At 40.4% G+C, this 21800-nt stretch overlaps 2 protein-coding genes and 2 non-coding genes across 4 annotated transcripts; 1 reads left to right on the forward strand and 3 right to left on the reverse strand.

The window, feature by feature from the left end:
* Positions 1-9150: 9150 nt before the first annotated feature.
* Positions 9151-13491, reverse strand: rps27.2 (ribosomal protein S27, isoform 2). The gene is made up of 4 exons (XM_084944510.1): positions 13390-13491; positions 12604-12712; positions 12080-12190; positions 9151-10255 (listed from the first exon to the last, which is right to left on the reverse strand). Exons 1-4 carry the CDS (start codon positions 13393-13395, stop codon positions 10227-10229), a joined length of 255 nt encoding a protein of 84 aa, XP_084800636.1. The 5' UTR covers positions 13396-13491; the 3' UTR covers positions 9151-10226.
* LOC146377759 (small nucleolar RNA SNORA13) lies at positions 11501-11632 on the reverse strand. Its single transcript, XR_014801754.1, has one exon. It is a non-coding gene; the product is annotated as a small nucleolar RNA SNORA13 (small nucleolar RNA).
* On the reverse strand, positions 12262-12393 carry LOC146377760 (small nucleolar RNA SNORA13). The gene has a single exon (XR_014801749.1). It is a non-coding gene; the product is annotated as a small nucleolar RNA SNORA13 (small nucleolar RNA).
* A 1421-nt stretch (positions 13492-14912) lies between the features above and the next one.
* rab13 (RAB13, member RAS oncogene family) lies at positions 14913-21730 on the forward strand. Its single transcript, XM_084943195.1, has 8 exons — positions 14913-15495; positions 16182-16242; positions 17333-17393; positions 17525-17602; positions 19304-19393; positions 19721-19786; positions 19912-19962; positions 20069-21730. The coding sequence occupies exons 1-8, from the start codon at positions 15372-15374 to the stop codon at positions 20138-20140; spliced, it is 603 nt and encodes a 200-aa protein (XP_084799321.1). The 5' UTR covers positions 14913-15371; the 3' UTR covers positions 20141-21730.
* Positions 21731-21800: the final 70 nt, after the last annotated feature.

Below are 21800 nucleotides of genomic sequence, written 5' to 3' on the forward strand. Positions count from 1 at the left end.
AATTGGATGGAGCCATTTCTAGATTAGGCACTGCCACTGGCATGAGTAACTAGATCCTGTAATGGGGTTTTTTTAGTGGTCACAAATTCACTTATTGAGATTATATATTCATACCGACCATTTTCCCATCTTTATGCGCCATACTGCCTTTGTGTTCTTCCTGTGAACCTTTGAACTCATCTGTGTTAGCCCAGCCTGCTTTTTTCTCTGACTCAGCATCTGCCCAACACCTCCACATCTCTTAGTTACCTCAGCACTTTAACATCTTACATTAGTGGTGGGTGTGTTTGGTCATCAGATTGGCCCGAGTAAGCCAAAGAGTTGTGGAAGCACATCGCCATACCTCACCTACTTACTCTCAAGCCCTCATTTCATAGACACCTGTATGAGCATTATTTTTTAATGCTTGCTGCATTAAATATATTACTTAAGAGCAATATACGTCCAGCCTTTTCTGTTCAATTAACCTTTCTCACGCTAAATCCATTACAAATATAACTAGATCAGCAGGTTCTATAATACACATTCAATCTTAGGAGTAATGTGTTTGAATTATTAATGAGTTGTTTTGTTGGTATTCCAGATCAGATTACAGGCTCTTAAATGTCTGCCTGGTCCATTCAAGCTTTAGCTTCCTCTACATTAAAATCTGACTAACACACCCTGACTATACAACAGTGATTTTATTTTCAAAGTCTATTAATGTTTTATGTACAAATAAGAAGACTGGCCGGTACCCAAAGAGAAATTTATACAGTAATGTGGACTGCATATATATTTTCAGTCAGGCACTTAAAAATGGGATTATTGTTCTTAGAAAGAACTGGCAAAGTTGAAATGCTTTATTCTCTAGGCAGCAGGCTGCTATGCATGAGTTGTCTTTTTTCTTGTCCTGAATGTGTGATAAACCTACTCAGTGTGATGAGGAAGTAAAAATGATGTCTGCATGTCTGTAAACCATGATGATCGTTGTTCAGGTTGATGTGCAGGTAGAAGCAGTGAAGCAAGGCAATGCCATTGTCACCACAGAAGTGGACCGGTACAATATCGGCTCCATGGTAACGCTGGCCTCCCACACTTCGCTCAGCCTGCATTCAGGGGACTTGCCTGTGCTGCATATGTGCGTGTGAGAGAGAAGGGGGGTATGAGAGCAGAGGTTGCTGATTGACCTATTTTCAGGCTGTTTGTATGAATTGGGATGAAGGGAGAAGTGATGGGGTTTTTAATGATGCCGCAGGGGACTTGTGCATTGCTTCCTCCTCTGATACGACTTCCACTGACATAACTGACATAACTGGGCTACTTGTAAGCCCTCTGCATATTATACCCACAGTGAAGACCCAGACCCACTTGTATCTTTAAGTCCCAGTTCACTTTTTCTCTCTGTGTGTCTTATTTGACTTTGTGTGTGTGTGTGTGTGTGTGTGTGTGTGTGTGTGTGTGTGTGTGTGTGTGTGTGTGTGTGTGTGTGTGTGTGTGTGTGTGTGTGTGTGTGTGTGTTTCAGCCCTCATTGTATATGAGGCATGTCTCAAGCTGGTGACTCCAACCCCTTAGGGGTGAGAGTGTTCTTGGTGGAGACAGTCAGCTAATTAGAGGCTAGGAATAGCCAGCAGTAAACTGGTACTCATTCAATTTCAATTCAATTTTATTTCATTTATATAGCAGTAAATCACAACCGTCATCACAAGGTCCTTTATATTATAGGGTAAAGATCTTACAGTATGAGAAAGAACCCCCAACAAGCAGACAACCCGCTATGAGAAAGCACTTGGCAACAGTGGGAAGGAAAAACCCCTTTTAACAGGAAGAAACTGCAGAATCTGGCTCAGGAAGAAGCAGACATCTTCTGAGAGTGGAGGGGGTGAGGGGAGAGAGAGAGCAGGAAGAGAGTCAAGGCAGAGAGAGAGTTTAAAATCAGCTTTTAATAGTTAAATTGAATAGTGATTTATAAACCCATGGAAGAGGAATCTCATGAAGAGTTGAATGAAGAAGAAATGCTCAGTGCATCATGGGAAGCCACCAGCAGTCTAAGCCTAGTGCAGCATAACTAGGGGAGGATTCAGGGTTACCTCATCCAGCTCTAACTATAAGCTTTATCAAAAAGGTCTACTAGCACACTATGATACTATGAGGTCTAATGTGGGATTAATATGGTCTCTCTTTCTAGACATTGACAGTACTCTTGCTGCAGCTTCAGCTGAAGCCTGTATAATGTAGATAGAATCTCATTCTTAGCATCCAGATAGGACCTTATGCCACCAATTATTTTATGAACTCACCTTTTTAAGCAAGGCCATCTTGGCTGGGATGACCAGAAGCCAAATGCTTTAAGTGAGGAGTGGATCAGACTGATACAGCTCTGCTGATTGACTTCACTTTTAAAACACCTAGGCTGTTTCCATTTTTATTTACATGGGTGTGTGGGACTCTAGTATGTTGTTCAAATCTTATGAGATATTTTTAGAAATATAAATCAAATATATTTATCTAAATCATGTATGTCTGTGTGTATGTCCAATAGCTGTTTGGTTTTTTCGGAGTGTTAAAACTTCTGGCCGATAGAACAAAAGGTTGAAAGTGGCCTATAACTTCTTCTTCTTCTCCATCTCTGTCCCCCTCCTCCTCCTCCTCCTCCTCTGTTTGACCCAAATCCCACCCTCAGTCCCAGTACCCCACAAGCACAGCAAGTTTTTTTTCATTTAGTTTAATTTCCTCTGCTCTTTTCCATCTTACCTCCCTGCTGCTAGCTGCTACACCTTCATCTGCTTATCACAGTTATGCACTCACAGACAGACAATGAGCTGCATGCATCCACACACACACACACACACACACACACACAAGCAGAGACATGGACAGAATTACATTAGAATTTCATATTCATTTGAACAGTGCTTTGACGTGGCTCCACTCCTCGCTGCCTCCTTCCGACCTTCCTCAGCTTACTTCCCCAAAAAGTGATGTTGGTTTCTATAGTAACCGCCTGTGTCTATGTTAGAGGGGAGTTTCCTCACGCTGACTGAAAACGATGTTGAGCACGGGGAGCCACGGAAATACACACACTCTCCCTCACTCACATGCTTGCATTCGTAAAACTGTTGATTAGCAATCACCGTGTCCTTCACACTATTTTTAATGAGCTCAGAACAATCTGTTGATTGGGTGATTCCAACAGGAGTAACACGCAGCATATTACAAATTGAGTATTCACATCAGATGGAATTTTTGTGGCCCTTTATGTAATGTGAGAAAAGTGAACATGAATGTGTGAAGAGTTCTCTTATTGTTTTCCACGTAAGTTCCTTTTAATTGTAGGTTATAGTTATTTGTGGGATAAATACATGAATACTCTTTTCTTTGTTGCACAGAACTATGTCTGTGACTATTTTTGTCTGTGTTGTGTTTTGTTTGTAGCATTCTTCTTGATATGCTTGTCTCTCTGTTGGTGTGCTGCTGTGGTGCTCTCTTACTTTTCAAAGAAATGTAGGTCAGGTGGACTGGAGACTGTAAATTGCCTATTGTTGTGTGTTTTGTGCTTCCCTGCATGGAAAGGTCCCAGATATCTGTGATGTATGGGCATAAACAATGAACAAATTAATGAAGCCCGACTGAACTTTGCACCAGCTCGTTCAGACTCATCATTTTCACATTAATGCACTTTGCATAAATTGTTGCTCAAATGCAGAATTGCGATACTTGACTTTATGTAAAACACCAACTGAAATATGCATTAATATACGGCAGAACATTTCTGACAGGGGAAATAAATCATTTTGATGTCTGTGTAACGTATTTGGTAACGACTTGGACAACCATAAAACAACTAAGCGGCATCTGGCGAGTGATTACATATTTACATTTTCTAAGCTTCTCCCTCTTGTTAAGTATTGACAACAGTCCTAGCACATTATTTGTCTCCTCCATTAAGAGCTAGCCTGTGATTGGCCGACACAAAGCAGAAACAGCCTGTGTTTACATCTCTTCTCTGCCGCCTTGTTTTTCTTCCTCCAACTCATTTCTCTCACTCACTCTACTCGTTGCCTTGCCAAATATCTGCACAGATATTCTGCCAATCATATTTTCTTTCTCCACCTTTCTTCTCTCTTTTCCTCCTGGTGTCATGTAGTAAGGATGTAGAGCTGCAGTTAGCAGAGTGTGACCAGAAGGGGGTACAGTTTGACAACCTCCGATCCCTTCCAGTGACTCTGCAAGCTCCACTCCATCTCCCTAAATGTTCTCGCACACAGGGACATTCACAGCTTGCAGACTATTTCAGCTTCATCGTCAGAATAATTAATGCAGGAAATGATCACCGAGACAAGAATGATTAATTTTGAGCTCTGACAACACCGACATGACCGATTGTTGGTGCTGGGCCACCAGGCTTTTAATGCTCACGGCCATCCAGGGATAGCATCCATCACGGTGACCCTCACTCCTGCAGAGATGTGTTCAGTGTGTGTTTTTATGTGGGTGTGAATGCCAGCGTATGTGTGTGTATCATTAAGCATATGTTTACTAATTTATCAGCCTTGTGACTGTGGAGGTAAGGGGTTACTATTCTGAGATAGTAAAAGATGTTTAGCAGAGTACAACCACCTGAGACCTTTCCTGACATGACCTGCCAGGGCCACGAGCTTTCACATTTCATCAGATGGAATTTTTGTAATGTGAGAAAAGTGAACTTGATTGTGTGAAGACTTCTCTTATTATTTTGTAATAAAGTTCCCTTTAATTGTAGATGTGACTGTTCCAGGTTTTGGATTGCACACTAGGTTATAGCTATTTTCCTGAGAGGGGTGACATCAAAATTTAGGATAAATACATGAATACGCTTGTCTTTGTTGCACAGTATACTGTGACTGTGACCATTTTTGTCTGTGTTGTGTTTTGTTTGTAGCATTCTTCTTGATATGTTCATCTCTCTGCCGGTGTGCTGCTGTGGTGCTCTCTTACTTTCCAGACAAATGTAGGTCAGGTGGACTGGAGACGGTAAATTGCCTATTGTTGTGTGTTTTGTGCTTCCCTGCATGGAAAGCTCCCAGATATCTGTGACGTATGGGCATAAACAATGAACAAATTAATGAAGCCTGATGAGCCTAAATGCGTAAATTGGTGCTCAAATGCAGAATTGCAATACTTGACTTTACATAAAACACCTTAAAACAAGCTGTGTATCATTAAGCATATGTTTACTAATTCATTGACCTTGTGACTGTGGACGTGACGGGTTACTATTCTGCGATAGTAAAAGATATTTAGCAAAGAACAACACCACCTGAAACTAGCTTTCCTGACATGACCTGGCAGGGGGCCGTGCTTTTACATTTCATCATCTTTACCACATTTTTACCTTCACATATAAAAATTTTAGCTCTCTCTGTAGCACAGTATGACTAAGGTACTCTTGTTATAAGGTTTAAGGTAAACAGTCCCTATTATAGTGGCAGAACAATCAGGAGTGGGGAAGACTGGATGATAATAAAATTCATCGATATTAAGTGTCCATATGGTAATAAATTAAACTGAGAGTGCTTGCAATTGTGTTTTGCACAATTACTACCTCCATTTTGGAATGGATAATTTCTTAATCTTGCTTCTCTCACAGTTTCTCCCAGTTATTCTGCCAAACACAATTAAAACATTAATCTGGAAATAAACAGTCCTTCCATTTTTGAGTTTTAGTCGTGCCAGCTGGTTACTTTCAGCTAACAAAAATAAATAAAATCTTGGGGTACATTTTGGACACTGACAAAAAAAAATACCCAGAAGTCTGTTTGACATAACTTGTGTGTTGTTGTTGTCTTGTGTCCCAGAGATGCCATCTGGCCTGTGCGCCACGCTTTGTGTCAGCATGTGACAGGACACGACTTGTCACTGTGGGCTCCCAGGGGATGCTGACTAGTGGCTCAAACACTGACTCTCCTCTGCTGGAGGTCGTTGCTGTGGAGACGTAGGGTCAGCCAGACCTTGTTCATAAGTGTTCAGGTCAGTTAATTAAGTAGGGTATATTAATGATGTGTAATGACTTTGGCCTTGGCAAAGGAAAAACTCAAAAAAGAGACATATGTGTACAGATGAACTGTATCTCACCAGAGTGGTTTGTGCTTCTGCTACAGCGTGGGAGGGCCCAGTCAGCCCGTCTTTCCTTTGTTATAAGTCACTATTCTGCGATAACCTTGGTCAGTAGAGCTACGCTCACAACACGCACACACCCCCACAGCCTTTCTCGTACACTCGTTTAATTTCTCCACAGTTTCTGGCTCTCGATTTTTCTTTCTTTCTCAACAGCCTTCTTTCATGTCAATTTTTCATTCTACTGCAGCTCTCATTTTGCCAAATTTAACGCTGAAAAGAGAATTCAAACTGCTCAGATCAATACTATAAAAAGTCATCTGCCATGTCTTTCAGTGATTTTTCTGCCCTTCTCTATCGATCCTCCTGTCCCATCTTCCACTCTGCCTCCCACTCAGAGATGACCTGACGCTGATTACTTCAGATTTTGACAGACGTTTTTGGTGTCCAGACTTTGCAGAACAAAGATTTTCAGCAGGACCAATAACACCTCCCTTAGTGACTATAATCCCCAATATGTTAATGTTTTCCATCTCTACATCAGTCCAGAAGGAGAATGCATGACACTCTGTAACAAGCAAAAGGGTCAGCAATGGGTATTTAATCAGGCGTTACAGGGCAGACCTATAGCATCTTGGGAGAGGGAAAGTTTGCTACAGGTAGAGAAATTTAATGAGCACAAATGGGTAGAGTTTGGGCTGCTAGTATCTAATCAATGGGCTCATGTCCTCTGTCTTCTGGGTGAAAAGGAAGCTTCCACAGTCCCTACTCTTTTAACCTCTGCAGACAAACACGTCATGGTGGTGGTGGGAGGGTTTCAAGCGCACATGAAACTAAAGCATGTGAGGAAAAATTACCATGAGCATGCATCTTTTTCCATCCTCTCACTCTTAATGTGTGTCACTTTTATGCACCATCTTGTAAGAAAGCTTAGTTAGTGTTGCACTTTAGCTCCCCCTACCTTCAATTTTGCATTTTTACAGTCAGCCCTGACAATTCGTGGCTTGCTGCTAACAAACTCTTCCCCCGTCATTCATTCCCTGCAGTTGTTTACGGACAGTCATTGTGTCTGTCTCAGGAGGGGTTTGTTACCAGCTGCTCTTGATGGGCCCTCTCTTTGTGGGGTCAGTCCCCTTTCTGTCAGAGCTGCTCTCAGGTGTCCCAGAGGTGCTGCCCGACCTGTTGGCACTCCACCGATCTGTGTTGCTCCCTGTCACTCAGCCTGGGGTTGAGTTTACGGTGATGGGCAGCAAGAACATGCTTTCATCGGTATGTCACGCAAACATCCACAGAATAGATTATTTGAGCCTTTCGTGTACTTACCCACAACTTAGGACATTTATGAAATGCACTGTGGAAAAAAAACCTAAAGCGTGAGTGAAAAATCAATCAAAACAGAGGGAACATGAACTGCAGTCTTCTTGACATCATGTAATTTCTTTGACAGACATTCATTATCTGCTTCCATTGTTTCGAGTAAAGACTCATTTTGGAAGCTGAAAGAAGTGGAATTGTTGTGGATGTAACATTTAAACCCCTGCTGTTAAAATTTCAAATATAGGTCAGTGTTCAGTGGATGCCTGAGCTCCAAACAATAGTTAATTATTCACTCTCATTCATCCGTTCATTGATTGCAGTCTGGAGACCGACATAAGTGAGGGGCAGAAATTTCTCTGGTGACACTGAGGTTATATGGTATGTATCCAAACTCAGCAACCTGGACATTCATTAGAGTTAACCTATGGTGCTCTTTTTCTGCTCCATAGTTTTATTTTTTGAGCTATACTAGCGTGGCTTTGCATGACTCACAGTTCAAAGTAATCCTTATTTGTCTTACATCATGCTTTTGTGCAGAATCTCAGTTTATCCTGTCTGAAATAAGTCAGTCTAGCCTCTCTCTCAGCCTCCCTGTTACTGTTAAGAGGTTCTGAGTTAAATCAATATTTAGTGTTAAATTTCAGTAGTTCAGAGAAGTTGTTATTAAAACAACTTTTTCAGCTGAGGACAGGTTTGGCTCTTCTTTTTCTATTTCTTTTTTTATGACATGACCACATAGTGACAGCCATACTTTCTCTTGAGTAGATTTCCACAGCACAATCCACTGAATGTCACCACCTCACCGAGTAGAGTTCAGACCCCGTCTCCACTCCTCCAGTATAATTACACTGAGCAGACATACATCAAAATAGTCAGTGACCTTATGACAGCCTCGTGGTCAGATTCATGGGTTCTCCTGCAGTAAACCAGGAAGCTTATCATTACTGTGCTCAGGTGTGACAGTATGGTAAAACCACATGCTTTCAGTTACTGGACTTATTTTTCCTGGATATGTAGGTTTGGGGCTTCTGTGAGTTGTTTTGCCAGGAAAATGGAAAATAGATGCAGCGATTTATTGAAATGTCGGTTGGGGTCTACGCTCTGGTGAGGTCGATCCATGACTGATGATGTTCTGTTGTGTGTTTTCTTATTCGGGTGCTTCTAATAAATTGGCAGTTTGTTTGGGATCATTGAAGATGCTTTCACAACAGTATTGCATGGTGGATGAAAATTTGGCTGTAGTATCTGACAGATACGCCAAGATTACGACTGATAGGTCTTTGGGAATCACCTTATTGGTGCAGAAATACTATTTTATTCCTGTCAAACGATGTCATCTTTGGCATGTTTCATGTTTATTCAACTTGCTGCTAGTAACAACATGCCATTTAAAATTGGTTCTTTGCAAAGCTGTGTTATGTGTAGACACATGACTGGTTAATCCCACAGGTTATGTATCATTTTATGATTGAATGATTCATAGGTTAGTATCAAGCAGCTTATCAAACAAGAACGGCTAAATAAAAAAAGTGAAATAAAAAAGTACTGCACCTTTATAAAATCCTACACACTAAATCTAAACCCCTTATATTTGAATAGTGAAAAAGTGGTGGTATAAGGGTACTATATGATTAAAAGTATGAATAAAATAGAAAATTAGAATGGTGATAGTGACATTAATATTAAAAAAAGATCATATAGAATACAAAGCTTATCCTGTGTTAGTCATTCAATAAACAAGCCACACCAGAATCTCATTTCCTGTTTACCATAATTTTATTTGTTAGTGTCCAATACAAGCAAGACAATAAAATGTAACCATAGCAACAACAAAGTTATCAAATCCCTCCATCTCCTGATTTAATTTTCATATTTATTCAGTGTACAAATCACTGCTGTCACAGAGGCTGTGCACAGGGCCTACGTGCGCGCAAGCGTAAACCACAGGTGAGAGTAACCTGCGGCCACAACCTGCTCCTGCAGTTTCGGCCCTTTCAGAGCGACTGATTTTTCACAACCTGACAAGAATTCATCCCACATGATCATTTGCACAGAAAGCTCGCAAGCACACAAATGCACAACCACACTGTTCATTGAAATTTAATTAACTTTTTTTTTTCCTTTTTCTTTTTTTTTCTTTTTTTTTTTAAAGCAGAGCAAACAGTGTCCTTCCCTGAATCGACCCTCATTCAGACTGAGGGAACCCTGCACTGATGCCACTGACATCATCGCCTACTTTATAGTGCTGACATCACTGTGGCATTAAAACATAAGACACAAGAAATGTATTAATTATTATTCATGCAGAGTGCCCTTTTTACACAAGAAAACTCTGCAGTCAAGTCACCTTTCTTGAGACGTAGCCACAGTTTGCTTCCTTTTCTAGAGCTGGCCCCCTTGTTTCCAGAGGAACTTTGCATCTAATGCTGGGCCTCATCTCTGACCACACCGTCCTGTAAATCATTGCTTAGTTGATGAAGGGTGTAATGCAAACAAATGCAAGACAAACAGAAACCCCACATGCATCGTGTCATCTTTAAAGGGTTGTCAGCGGACAAAAGCTGTGTTTTTTCCAGACAAAATGATGAATTGAAAGATACCTAATGAGATTATTTATCAAATAAAACTTTATTTAAAGTGAACAATGAATCATATAAGCTGTTGGTGGTCTCTCAAAAAGGCCAGGCATTTTTCTGCATATTAAGTAGATAGACTCCCTCTTATATTACATGATTTAGCCATTCCCATTCCCTGCATCAGTTCTATGGCAGTGTCACTTGATGTCCATCAAGTTCTTACTCTTCTCAAGGATGTCGAACCACATCTGATCAGGTTAGTGCTGTTTCCTCCTGAATGAGCATCCTAAAGAAAGAGGCGAGAGATTGTGGCTCAGACACTGATAGAAATCAACAAGACAGCTTTATTATAAAACACTTAGAAAAGTCTTGGTTATATTATAACCTTATAATCCTCCATAAATATCGACAGCCTATAAAAACGGCCAATCTTGCAGCAAGGTGTATCAACTGACTCCCTAACAAGAAGACATTCACCTAACAGTGAAGCTCATGCTACCATCTGCCTTCACAAAGGCTGAATCACCACCACACGTGGTTTTATTGCTCAGAGTTCCCGCTAAGAAGCTCCTGTTACCACAGCAGCGTGGGGTGGGTGTGACGATGAGAATATCAGTAAAATTGAACCTTGAACCCTGAGGACATGAAACACTACACATATAAAGGCTAATTTACATACAGGTGACAGGTTGTTAAACGGACCAACAGAACCTGATTGTTCCTCATCGGGCCGGGTGTCGGGCTGAGCGGTGCAATCAGCTGATGCGATCGGCGCTATTTTATGCAATAAAATTATCTCCCTCTTCCCAAGCACATCCAGGCCACTACATACACACCACAAATATAACTATGTTTCTTAGCAAAGCACGACCAGGAATCCCATCACGTCTGCAGGGAAAATAGGTCAATGTGTGCAAAAGGAAGGAGAAAAAAAAAAAAAAGTAGTCTAGGCTCAGAGGAAGAGATGCCATACTTTTTGGAGATCTTTTGTATTTTCCTCACGTCATCTCACTGACTGGATTACTTCAGTTTAGAAGTGAGGAAATGTAAGTGAAGGAAACTGTAAGGTGGAGATTTTTTCCCTGCGTACATGCTGATGAATGTTGGGATTTCCAGTTGCATTTGTTAAGAAATAGTTATGTTTTTGGTGTGACGCACATGTAGCGACTTGTTATATTGTAAACTGCTTGGCTGTGTTGGGAAAAGAAAATATTTTATTGCACAAAAAAAGTGCTCATCGCATCATGTGAACATCTGCTTTGCTTGACTGCACAGCTCGGTACACCCGGCCTGATGAGGAAAAGCTGGAAATGCTGAACTCCAGCTTGTCGGTCTGGTGACTCAAACAGGCTCTCCTCCAAACGCTCCTCATTTATACAGTGCTTTACAAACCCAAATATTACAGGTAACAGCTGGATTTTCCCCATTTCATTTCATGTCCTCTTTAAAGGAGACCTATCACCTTAAATCTATACTGGGCCTACCTGTTAATCTGAAAAAAATAAATTAAATAAAACGTGTGTAAATGAAAAGTTGTGCTTGCAGCTGATTGTGTAGGAATGGATCAGTGATGATGAATTCCTCTCACAACCACAAGAGTTACTGTATGCCTTAGTTGACACCCTGTTCATGAAGAAAACAATGAAAGGGCAACACAAAGGCAAATGTGAAAGAGTAACTGAGCGTGTGTACAGTCAAGTTCGACCACAAAATCTGGGGATTTTGGGAAAAGCTTCTGCCTTGGGTCATTAAAATATAATTCAGTTTTATTTACGTAGTGCCAATCCAGAGCAACCGTCACCCCAGAGGGGAGACAAATCTAGATTACATCAGGAAGAACACCACCCAACACAACTCTGTCGAAACAAACATGGGAGCAGCTAAAAGTAGCTTCCGTCTAAATTTGCATCAAATGCAAAAAATATTAGATTTAGACAAAAACTCCCGAAAATGTTTTTAAAAACAAGCTTTTAAAAGTTGTTTCCCCTCTCTATCTTTGCCATTAGAGAATCCTCCAAAAGAATCCCAAATTTCAATCTTAAAGCACCACCCCCCTCTCGCCATTTGTGTAGTTCTACACATATAGTTGAGATTTCTGGTTTCCCTGTACCTTCTGTCAGGCGAGCTTTCCCTCCTGTCGGCTGGCACAGGACCGTGGAGCAGCCGACACACAGAACTACAGTCTGAGCATGACTGAAGACTGTGGTGATCTTGTAGCACCCTGCAAACAGCACACAAACCAATTAAACAACAACAACAAGAAAATGATGTCAGGAGTACTCCTGATGACTGGTGTGTCGTTGCAGCCGTTTGTGTAGAAGAGTCACTTGAAGCTCATGTCACAAACGGCCACAACCGTCACTGTATGCCTTACTTGACACCCCAATCACTAACGAAGCAATGAAAGGGCAACACATAAAGGCAAGTGTAGCACAGGAGTGGAAGAAGTGCTCAAAGGTTTTCCAAAACATTAAATTACCCAAGTAAATACTTCTCCTGCACCATGACTTACAAATGGGAAATACACCACTTTGATTTAAAACTGTAATTAGCTGCAGAACTCAAGCAAATGTGCTTATTGTTAGTGGACATGTTTCCATTTAAATCTTAAGTACTACTTATAAGTAAACTGACCTGGACACTTGACATCCATAAAATAGGAGTTAGGACTCTGAACAAGACGCTTTTTCTTGTGTCGTCTCTTTTCCTGCTCGGGGGTTGGGTGCAAAAGATCCTTTGCGAGCTGGGGAAGGAAAGGAACATATTTTTTTTATTTTATTTTTTTAAACACGAGCTTTGAAAAGAAATAAATAAATTATTAATAAAAAAAATTAACCGGAAGGTGCTGAATTGACTTTAACATGTAATTAAACTGCTGCGGTTGTAGGCCTCAGTTACAGCGAGGCAAAGGTCGAGACCTCGATACACTTCTCGGATAAGGAAACTGGAAAGTGTTAAAATGAAATTATCGGAATAATCTTGAAGCAATCGCAGCGATGCCGTTAAAAAAGAAATCAGATGAAACATCGTTAAGAGTTTAATTAACCCCCAAAACACCCAACATATGTCACAGGTACACAGACGAGCGCGACACCCAGTTATCAGAGTGCTGACTAACATTAATGCGCGACATTAACCAGCCTCCTCCCCAATAAAGGCATTAAATACACTCAATGCTGAGACTTAAAGCTATACTGTGTGCTGTCAGCGAGCCTTGTGGGTTGCTCGTTGAGCACGTGTTTCGCCATATTGCGCTTGTTCAGATCTTTACGTTTACATTAAAGGAAAAAAAACTGTTGACGGATTTTTTTTTTTTTTTTAACGCACTTTTTAAGCTGTAAAATATTTTAACCGCGTTATAAAAGCACACTTTATCGACTGAGGCAAGTTAGTGGGTACAAAGACGCTTTTGTTACTTACAGGCATGTCTGCGTGTTTGGACTCTCACCGGAAAAAGACTCGCTGTCCACGTACCGGAAACTGCTGACTGACTGGGAGGAAGACCTGGAGGAAGAAAAAATAAAAATACTCGTCGGTGTTTACGTGAAATTATTCGTTAGATAACATCAAATGAATGCTTGAAAATAACTTAATCGTGTAAATACACCGTGAATACAATTTTCATGTGTTTTTCTGTCGCATTTGATTAAATCTTCTAACTGTATAGCGATTTCCTGACAAAGCAGACGATTATCCTGTAACTTAAATACTTTTTTCAACAATTAGAATTGTTGAAAAAGTAGGTCAGACCCCTCATCATCTACACGTGAAACACTCGAGCTTAAATCCTTAAGTGTGTCCGTCTGAATATGCTCAAGTTAACAGTTTTTGTTATAAGTCAGGGGAGCAAGGACTGGGCAATCAGATGCCCCAAATCGACCATCTGCACGATTTTTCAAAGTGTCGTTATAAAGAAGTCTTTAAAAACATGTTTGTTTGTTTTTTTTTCACTCAGTAAAATAAATTCAATGTAATGATGTCAGCATCCACTAGGAGTGGAAAATAAAGGACAGTAAAAATATAATTTGTTATGTTCCAAAATACTTTACATGTAAAAAGTGTGCCTCTGTGAACCCGCTGTAATCTGCAGGGTTAGATTGTAACATACAAACAGAGATATTAGATAAATAAATCTAAGTTGGTTTTAGTGGTCCGGCCTGTATGTGGCCCATGAACTAAAATGACCTCCGGTCTAGAGACATAAACACCCGAGAAAGTCAGAGGGGAACTGTTGTTACCTGCAGGTGACACCTGGGGAAAGCTACAGTGTGCTTCTCTTCCTGTAGGTGGTGCAGGTTAGACTGGAGGTACAAAAGCACTGAGCAGAATTAAGAAAGTGCCATTTTACATATATTCTTCTGTCGAGGCCAACTTTCATGCTTGGTGGTCACATTTTAAACGATGACTCTGATATCCAACAGTCTCTTTCTTGCATGGATGTAGAACATTAGTTGTTATTTGATTAAGCTTCATAAACAATGTGATCTTTGTATTGCTTTGTCTTATTAAGGGTACAAAGTATTCACTTAAAACGTACTCCAAGTAAAGGCCCTGCATTATGTTACTTAAGTAAAGGTTTAAGTAAAAGTACTCTTCAGTGAGGGAGAATTACATGAATGCAGAAGGACTTTAAGCAGCATTTTACTGTTTTTGAATATTTTTACTTCAACCTCAATTCCTGATTATTTCCTTTAATAATCAAATGACTGAGAAGGAATCAAAGTTGAGCAATGCTGTTAGAGTTATCCAAGAGCATTTCTCAACAAGAAAACCCCATGATTATAGATTATAGATTTATTAATATCATTTTATTTCATGGAGGATGTAGGGAAAGAGCACATGTTGTTTAAACCAACTTTTTCACTTGTATCAGTCCATACACACGTGTTTACTGATCAAATGGTGCCACCTAGTGTCCGTGCTGAGTGAGTGCCTGCGAACTGTGAACCGTTCACTCCCATAAAGCTCTCCCACACGTAGCTGCTGTGGGATTGGGGCCGACAGCAAGTTCCGTTTTCTTTTTTTTTTAAAGTGGTATTTCTGCAGACTGGATAAACTTGTTTCCACCCCGATATGCTTGTAAACGGGATAATAACGACTCTCTAATGGCAGCGGAATGAAACTTTAATACATGAGGGCTGATCTGAAAGAGTCTGTACAACTTTATCCTGCGCAGTCCAAACACAACACGGAGGAGGATCGGAATTTACCGGTGACAAGTCTGAGAGTGAAAAGAGGAAAAAGAAGAGGATCCACTCGCAGGAGATTGCTTATTTTAAGTCACAAGGAAAAGAAATCGAGATTTAACGCGTTTGGTGGTGGATGAGAAGATCTCCGGTGAAGAGACAGACCAAACTTTCCCCGCTCCTGCTTTGATTTCTGCTTGAAGAACAACTCCGACCATGGCGAAAAAGTATGATTTCCTTTTCAAACTGTTACTCATCGGGGACAGCGGAGTGGGAAAAACGTGTCTGATCATTCGTTTTGCTGAGGACAATTTCAACTCTACGTACATTTCCACCATCGGTACGTTTAATGTTTGAATTACAGTCTGCGACATTTCTGCTTCAGCTTATGATTTGCTTCTGTGAAACTTGGGATATGAGCAAGACAAATGTTTGCTGACATTTCAAGCTCCGTTCTGCCTCTGTTTACTGTAAGAGCTGGTTTCCCGGACTGCTTTCATGTCCCAACTAGTCTGCGCTCTCTTATTTTCTTTTTCTTTATTTAGTCTCTCTCTCCTTTTTTTCTTTTCTCCCTGCTGAATGTGTGTGCTCTCTCTTCCCTGACCCTCTCCCCCATCTCTCCCTCAGATCTCATTCCTCTCATTTGGCTCACAGAGGGTCCACCCACCCTCATTCCTATCTCTTTTACCATCTCTACGTTCCCAGAAGAATGGCTGGCTTTCTGGCATGCACAATTTTGCACAGTCAACCCCCTCTTCTGCCCCGCACTGTCTATGTGTCTGTCAGCTTGTCCATCCAGCAGAAAAAAACAAAAACACAGCAGTCTGTAGCAGTTTGCAGGTCTGTATGTCTGATCTTTATGTCTGCTTGTGGATGGTAACACCCTGGGGGGTAGGTGGGTGTATGTTCAGTGTTGCCACCTGAGTGAGGGTGACTCATATCAACTGCAATGTGTGAGTTTTTGTCTCCAATAGGGGTATTTAATCCAGTCTTTGCCTGCCCCCCCACCCTTGTTGTCTCCCCCAGGAATCGACTTTAAAGTAAAAACCATTGAAGTGGATGGAAAGAAAGTGAAACTGCAAGTCTGGTAAGAAGTGGCATGTGGTTGTTTGTCTGCAAACAGTTTGTGATATGGTGAGGCAGATAAACCCTGATTTGTTGAGTTATCTTTCTCTCCCCTCTGACTGCCTCCGGCTCGTTTTCCTGAGAGGAAGGAGGAACCTCCCTCTTCTTGTCCAAATAAGGATTTTATGACAGGGTTCATGTCCAAGTCCATCACACACGGCCACCACAGAGAGCTACTCCATGTCATTTAAGGGTGCTGCTAGAGAAGATATAGCAGCGTCAAATACCAGCACAGGCAAAAACACGTTTATTTTTTGTTGGGTTTTTTCAGTCAGATTTGGCCTGTTTTGATTCCTTCTTCCACATCAATATAAAGGAAGTATTTAAAATACAAACGTAAATGTGTTTAATCTTGCTATAAATTCCTCTTAATGCATGCAGGTAATCTGTCTACAATTACAGCAAAGAAACGTATGGATTTTTACAAAACAGTTTTTCAAAAATGATTTTTTTCCCCTCATTTTAGAGCCTAAACTCTCCTTTTCAGCAGCACCTACAGACACCAATCATTGCTGAGTGATTCTCTCTATTCTGCTGTTTTTCCTTCTTTTTTAAAGAGAGGTTTGCTCATATATAATTCAGAACCAAATTTATAGAAGTTTTTTTCTGAATACATGGTGAAAATAAACCTTTTATGACTGTTGACAGATCTTTCTGATTTATGGAGTACAAAAAATGAGAGATCCAAAATCCCCTCTATAAAAACCGTCGGCTCTGGGATGCCAGCAAAACACAAACAAGAACTTTGATCCTAGCTTCATCGAATGTTTACATTTCTCACCTGTAAAAGTTTGCAAAAAAGTTAAGATTTATACATTTTGATATTTCAGAATGTTTCAGAAAACCTGTGATGCAAAAAAATATTCTTAGTGGAAGTATTTTAGTGGGAAAGTATCTGTTAGTGCAAACTTACCCTGTAGCTTGTAGCCTGTCGTGTCTCACCTCAAATGAATCTTTCTGCATTCTGCTATACTCCAGGTTTTTTTCATATGATAGAAGTATTTTAAAGACCTTGCAGCATCTTTTTGATTCTAAGTGTGTGCTTTTTGTAGGGACACAGCAGGGCAGGAGAGATTCAAGACCATTACAACAGCCTACTACAGAGGAGCCATGGTGAGCGCAGTATGCCTCCAGGACAATCAGGCCTGGATAATCAGGCTGACATCACTGCCTCTTTGTGCTCAGTCTGCACCTTTGACTGACTCCGTAAATGCTCTCTCTCCTGTTTGTTCTCTGTTCATCAGGGCATCATCCTGGTGTACGACATCACTGACGAGAAGTCCTTTGAAAACATTCAGAACTGGATGAAGAGCATCAGAGAAGTAAGCCGGTTTTCTATTAGCCGTGACAAAGATAACTAGGAAAGACCGAGACCGCAAAGCTAATGAGTTTATCTGGTCAGTTCATTTAAATCAAAGAAGCAAAATTCCTGTATCTTCTACTGAGGAAACAGTCATCTCTACACCATTATGTATGTGGATTGTCCTCAGGATAACCTTCCTTGTTCATAAACCAGCATAAAACTATCCAGCATGGCCTCTTGTGCTCACTTTGTTAATGATGTTTTTCAACCAAAGTAAAACTTTTAGTTGATTAAGGCCTGAAGAGGTTTTCTACTCACCTGTCGGCTAGGTGTCACGCTGTGTGGGAGACCTCAGATAAATGTACAACTTTCTAAAGAGCTGGCTAGCAGCTAGGAGCCAAGCTAACAAGGGCATAACATGAAAGGAAAGTTACCGCTGTTGTCTCACAGCAAGAAGGTGCTTTGAACCTCCTAGTCGACTGGGACCTTTCTGTGTGGAGTTTACATCTTCTCCCTGTGGCTCCAGCTTTCTCCCACAGTCCACAGATTTCTGGTCCTTTGAAATAAGGTTGACCGATGGTTGTTAATTGGACATAGGTGTAGATTTGACCAAGCATGTGTATATGTGTTTTTGTTAGCCCCGTGCTGGACCTCTGCCCACCCAGTGGCAGCTGGGGGTCGGCACCGCACCCGGGAACTCTCAGTTGGATTTTTAATGTTGCTCAGATATTCAAGAAAAACTAAAGATAATGCAGGAAGCAAGATTATTAAAACTGAACTAAAACTAGATGTTAAAAAAATCAGCTAACTAAAATAAAATAAAAACTAGACTTTTGAAACAAGCTAAAGCTAACAAATGGTTTTGTGAACTTGAGTGTTTGTTACTTTGGTTAAAAAAAGATATAAAAACTTGCCTTGAGAGGCTTTGACAGATGTGTTTATTGACACTGGCATATGCCCTCCACACACAGGAATAATAACAAAGACTAAAAGTAAAACTGAAATTAATAGAAACTTTTCCATAAATAAAAAATGAACTGAAATGGGCAAACCGACGGAAACTAAACTGATTTCGAAGCAAAAACTCAAAATGAAATAAAAATAAAACCTAATGAGACTAATTACAAAACTATAAGAAACTTTTTCAATAAGTGAATGCTGCCCATTTTAATATTCCAATTAAACAGACAATATGCAAACACGTGGTGTTCAATATCTTTACATCAAGTAAAATTAAGAACATATTTTAGCTATAAATGCATAACCAGTGTCATTGTTTACAGATATACATGGCACTTGCTTACCTTTTTCATTTTCTTTTTGTTTTTTTTACCCACTTTCATGTAAGCATCACAACTGAGCTGAACTGAAAATCGCTTTTATAGCTGTTTTCAGTCTGTTTACAGCTGTTAAACATATGAATGATTATGATTATGATTTCATGTATTTGTGGCCCACAAGTTGTCAGCGACTCTGAGAGATTTGTTTGGGGTAACAGGCAGCTTGTTTTGCCTGTAAGCAAACTGTAGACGGCAGCACTGACGAACTGCGGAAAGATGGCAATGGAGCATTTCAGGGAAATGGTCTTGGTTTAAAGGGAGAAACCGCTCTGCTGACAAACAGCTGCTGTTAGTGTCTCTGTTGAGGTTTTTGCTCTCTGTGCTCTCTTTCACTTTGCTGAAGTCATTTTGATCAGTTAATCGCATTCCCTCTTTCCCAGAATGCATCAGCTGGGGTCAGTCGGATGTTACTAGGTAATAAGTGTGACATTGAGACAAAGCGGAAAGTTTCCAAGGAGACAGGAGAAAAGGTAAGATGTCGCTTGCGGGGTTTTTTTTTACTTGTAATGAAACAGCAGAGGTGTAGGTTTACTTTGATGGTAGTTAAAGTAGTAAAGATCATCCAGGGTAAGATACACATGAGTAGATGGATTCAAAATTAATCATTTGTGGGGCTACTTTGCAAAGATTTCATTTTGAGAAAGATTATTGCATGGATTCCTCCCTGTTAAACTTTAGCGGACAGGAATGCTTGGGAAATGGTCAAAGTTGCTAAATTTACTCGAGATAAAACCCAGGAAGTGATTATTACCCATATCCTGTCCGCCTGTAACCATCTCTGTTCCTAATGTTAACAGCTGGCCAAAGATCACGGCATCAGGTTCTTTGAGACCAGTGCGAAGTCCAGCATTAATGTCGAGGAGGTGAGCAGTTTCTCCATACATTGAGCTTGTTTTATTATAGCTCTTTTGTTAATGTTTGTTATGTGTTAATATGCAACAGACCTATATTTTCTCTCTTTCTGTGTTTCAATCTATCTGTCCTGCAGTCTTTTCTGGCTTTGGCACGAGACATACTACAACAATCCAGCAAGAAGCCAGTAAGTCACAACACAAGATCAGGAATGCAGCGCTATAAAAAGTAATTTTGCATGCTCTACATACTGTATGACGGTAACGTAATTTTTTCGTCTGTTTGTTTGTCAGGGCCCCGGAGGTCAACAGGTGAAAATCACCAGCAGCACAGAGAAAAAATCCTCCAAGTGCATTCTTCTCTAGACATGATTTCACTAGCGTATGGAAGAAAGAGCATAGAAACTTAGGAGCGCCTGTGTTGACAAGGAAAAATGTGGCAGGGTTTGCAAATATCAACAACAGAGAGGTGCTAAAGCTCTGTTAAACTACACTATACTCCCTTTATAAGTTCTTCCACAAGAATTCTGCTGTCTCCAAAATAATATATGGACAGCCCCAGTTTTTCAGACTGAACATATCCTTTATGTGACATCTACTGCGATAGAGATGATTCCACAAAAAGTTGGAGTCTGACTCCGAGACCTTTTTAAAAAAAAAAAAAAAAAAAAAAAAAAAAAAAAAAATGGTCCCCACCATGGCACACGTTGCTGTCACTGAACCGTATATCTTTCTCGCTTACGTTATCGTTCCTACATCAGCACACCAGCACTTAAAAGAACTGCAGCTGTCTCTTAATGCTACCATTTCATTCATTTCTAATGTGTGAGCATGTGCAGGAGTAGCTTTATGGAGCTCAGTTGGCCGTAAAACACTAATGTGGTCTGTTTTGATTCACATGATGGACACAGGGTTTTATTTAGAGTTCAAGTGGTCATAAGCATCTGAGAAATTGAGGTTTAAATACTACAGGGGAATTCAAATTTATTAAAGAGGACCTATTATGCTAATTTCCAAATTCATATTTTTTAGTCTTGGTCTCTGCTAAAGTAGCTTTACATGATTCACACCTTTTTTTTTAAACGTGTGACCTTTGTGCAGACCTTCCCTTGAAGCCACGTTAGCTGCCCACTGCAAACAAAAGACTTGAACCGCAGGTTGGTGGGGCTACTGTGCTTACAGAGATATCTGTGTGTCCAAGTCAACCACATAAGGAATATGTGGGCTCTGACATGTATAAAACTGAGTTTTTGGCTCACATGAATTGCTTGCATAAACAGTGACCTCATTATTATAAGTTTTGGCATTACCACAGTGGCATATGCATAACAAAAAGGAAAAGCATGATAGGTCTGCTTTTAGTTATAAATGATAAAATGACCAGAATTGTTAGAGCGAAGGTAAAAACATGACGTACACATTAATGATGAAACAAGTTGGTCGCTGGACTTGAATGCGAAACAAGTTCTGTGTAAAACAACGCCTTGTTTTAATAGATGAATGGATTGAGAATGTGGATATAGACATTAGATATGGACAGTGATAAGTGCAATATGAGAAGATGAGTGGAGAGATGGGAAAAAAAAGATGGATTAAGCAAGTGAATGGGCAGGATGTAAAAGCCTAGGAAGCAGCAGCGTGTTCATGTGTCCCTCATAGCGAATTGATTTAGTGGGTCTTGCCTTTTATCTGAAGTGCCTGGGAAAGCTCTTACTAAACGCTACCACATATTAGCGACATCTGACATGGCAGCCTCTCTGTTCAGGCAGTTTGATGATCGTTCAAAATAACTGATTGCAGGTCTTCATCTGATTCTGACAGATCTTTTTTTTCTCTGCACACACGCTCTAAATTTCTGTTTTCTTTTGTAATTTCCTCCACATTGTTAGTTTTCTTACACCTGCCAGATTGTATGCAAGACCTGACGCTTGATGAATAAAATTGCAAAACTATAAATATATTGTTTGTTGTATTTTTTTAAGTTCCTGTTGGCACAGTGACGCAATAGTTTTTCCTTCCTGGTTTA

Source organism: Perissodus microlepis, chromosome 11 (genome assembly GCF_051167445.1).
Source record: "Perissodus microlepis isolate ML-2025 ecotype Zambia chromosome 11, ASM5116744v1, whole genome shotgun sequence".
Classification (NCBI taxonomy): domain Eukaryota; kingdom Metazoa; phylum Chordata; class Actinopteri; order Cichliformes; family Cichlidae; genus Perissodus; species Perissodus microlepis.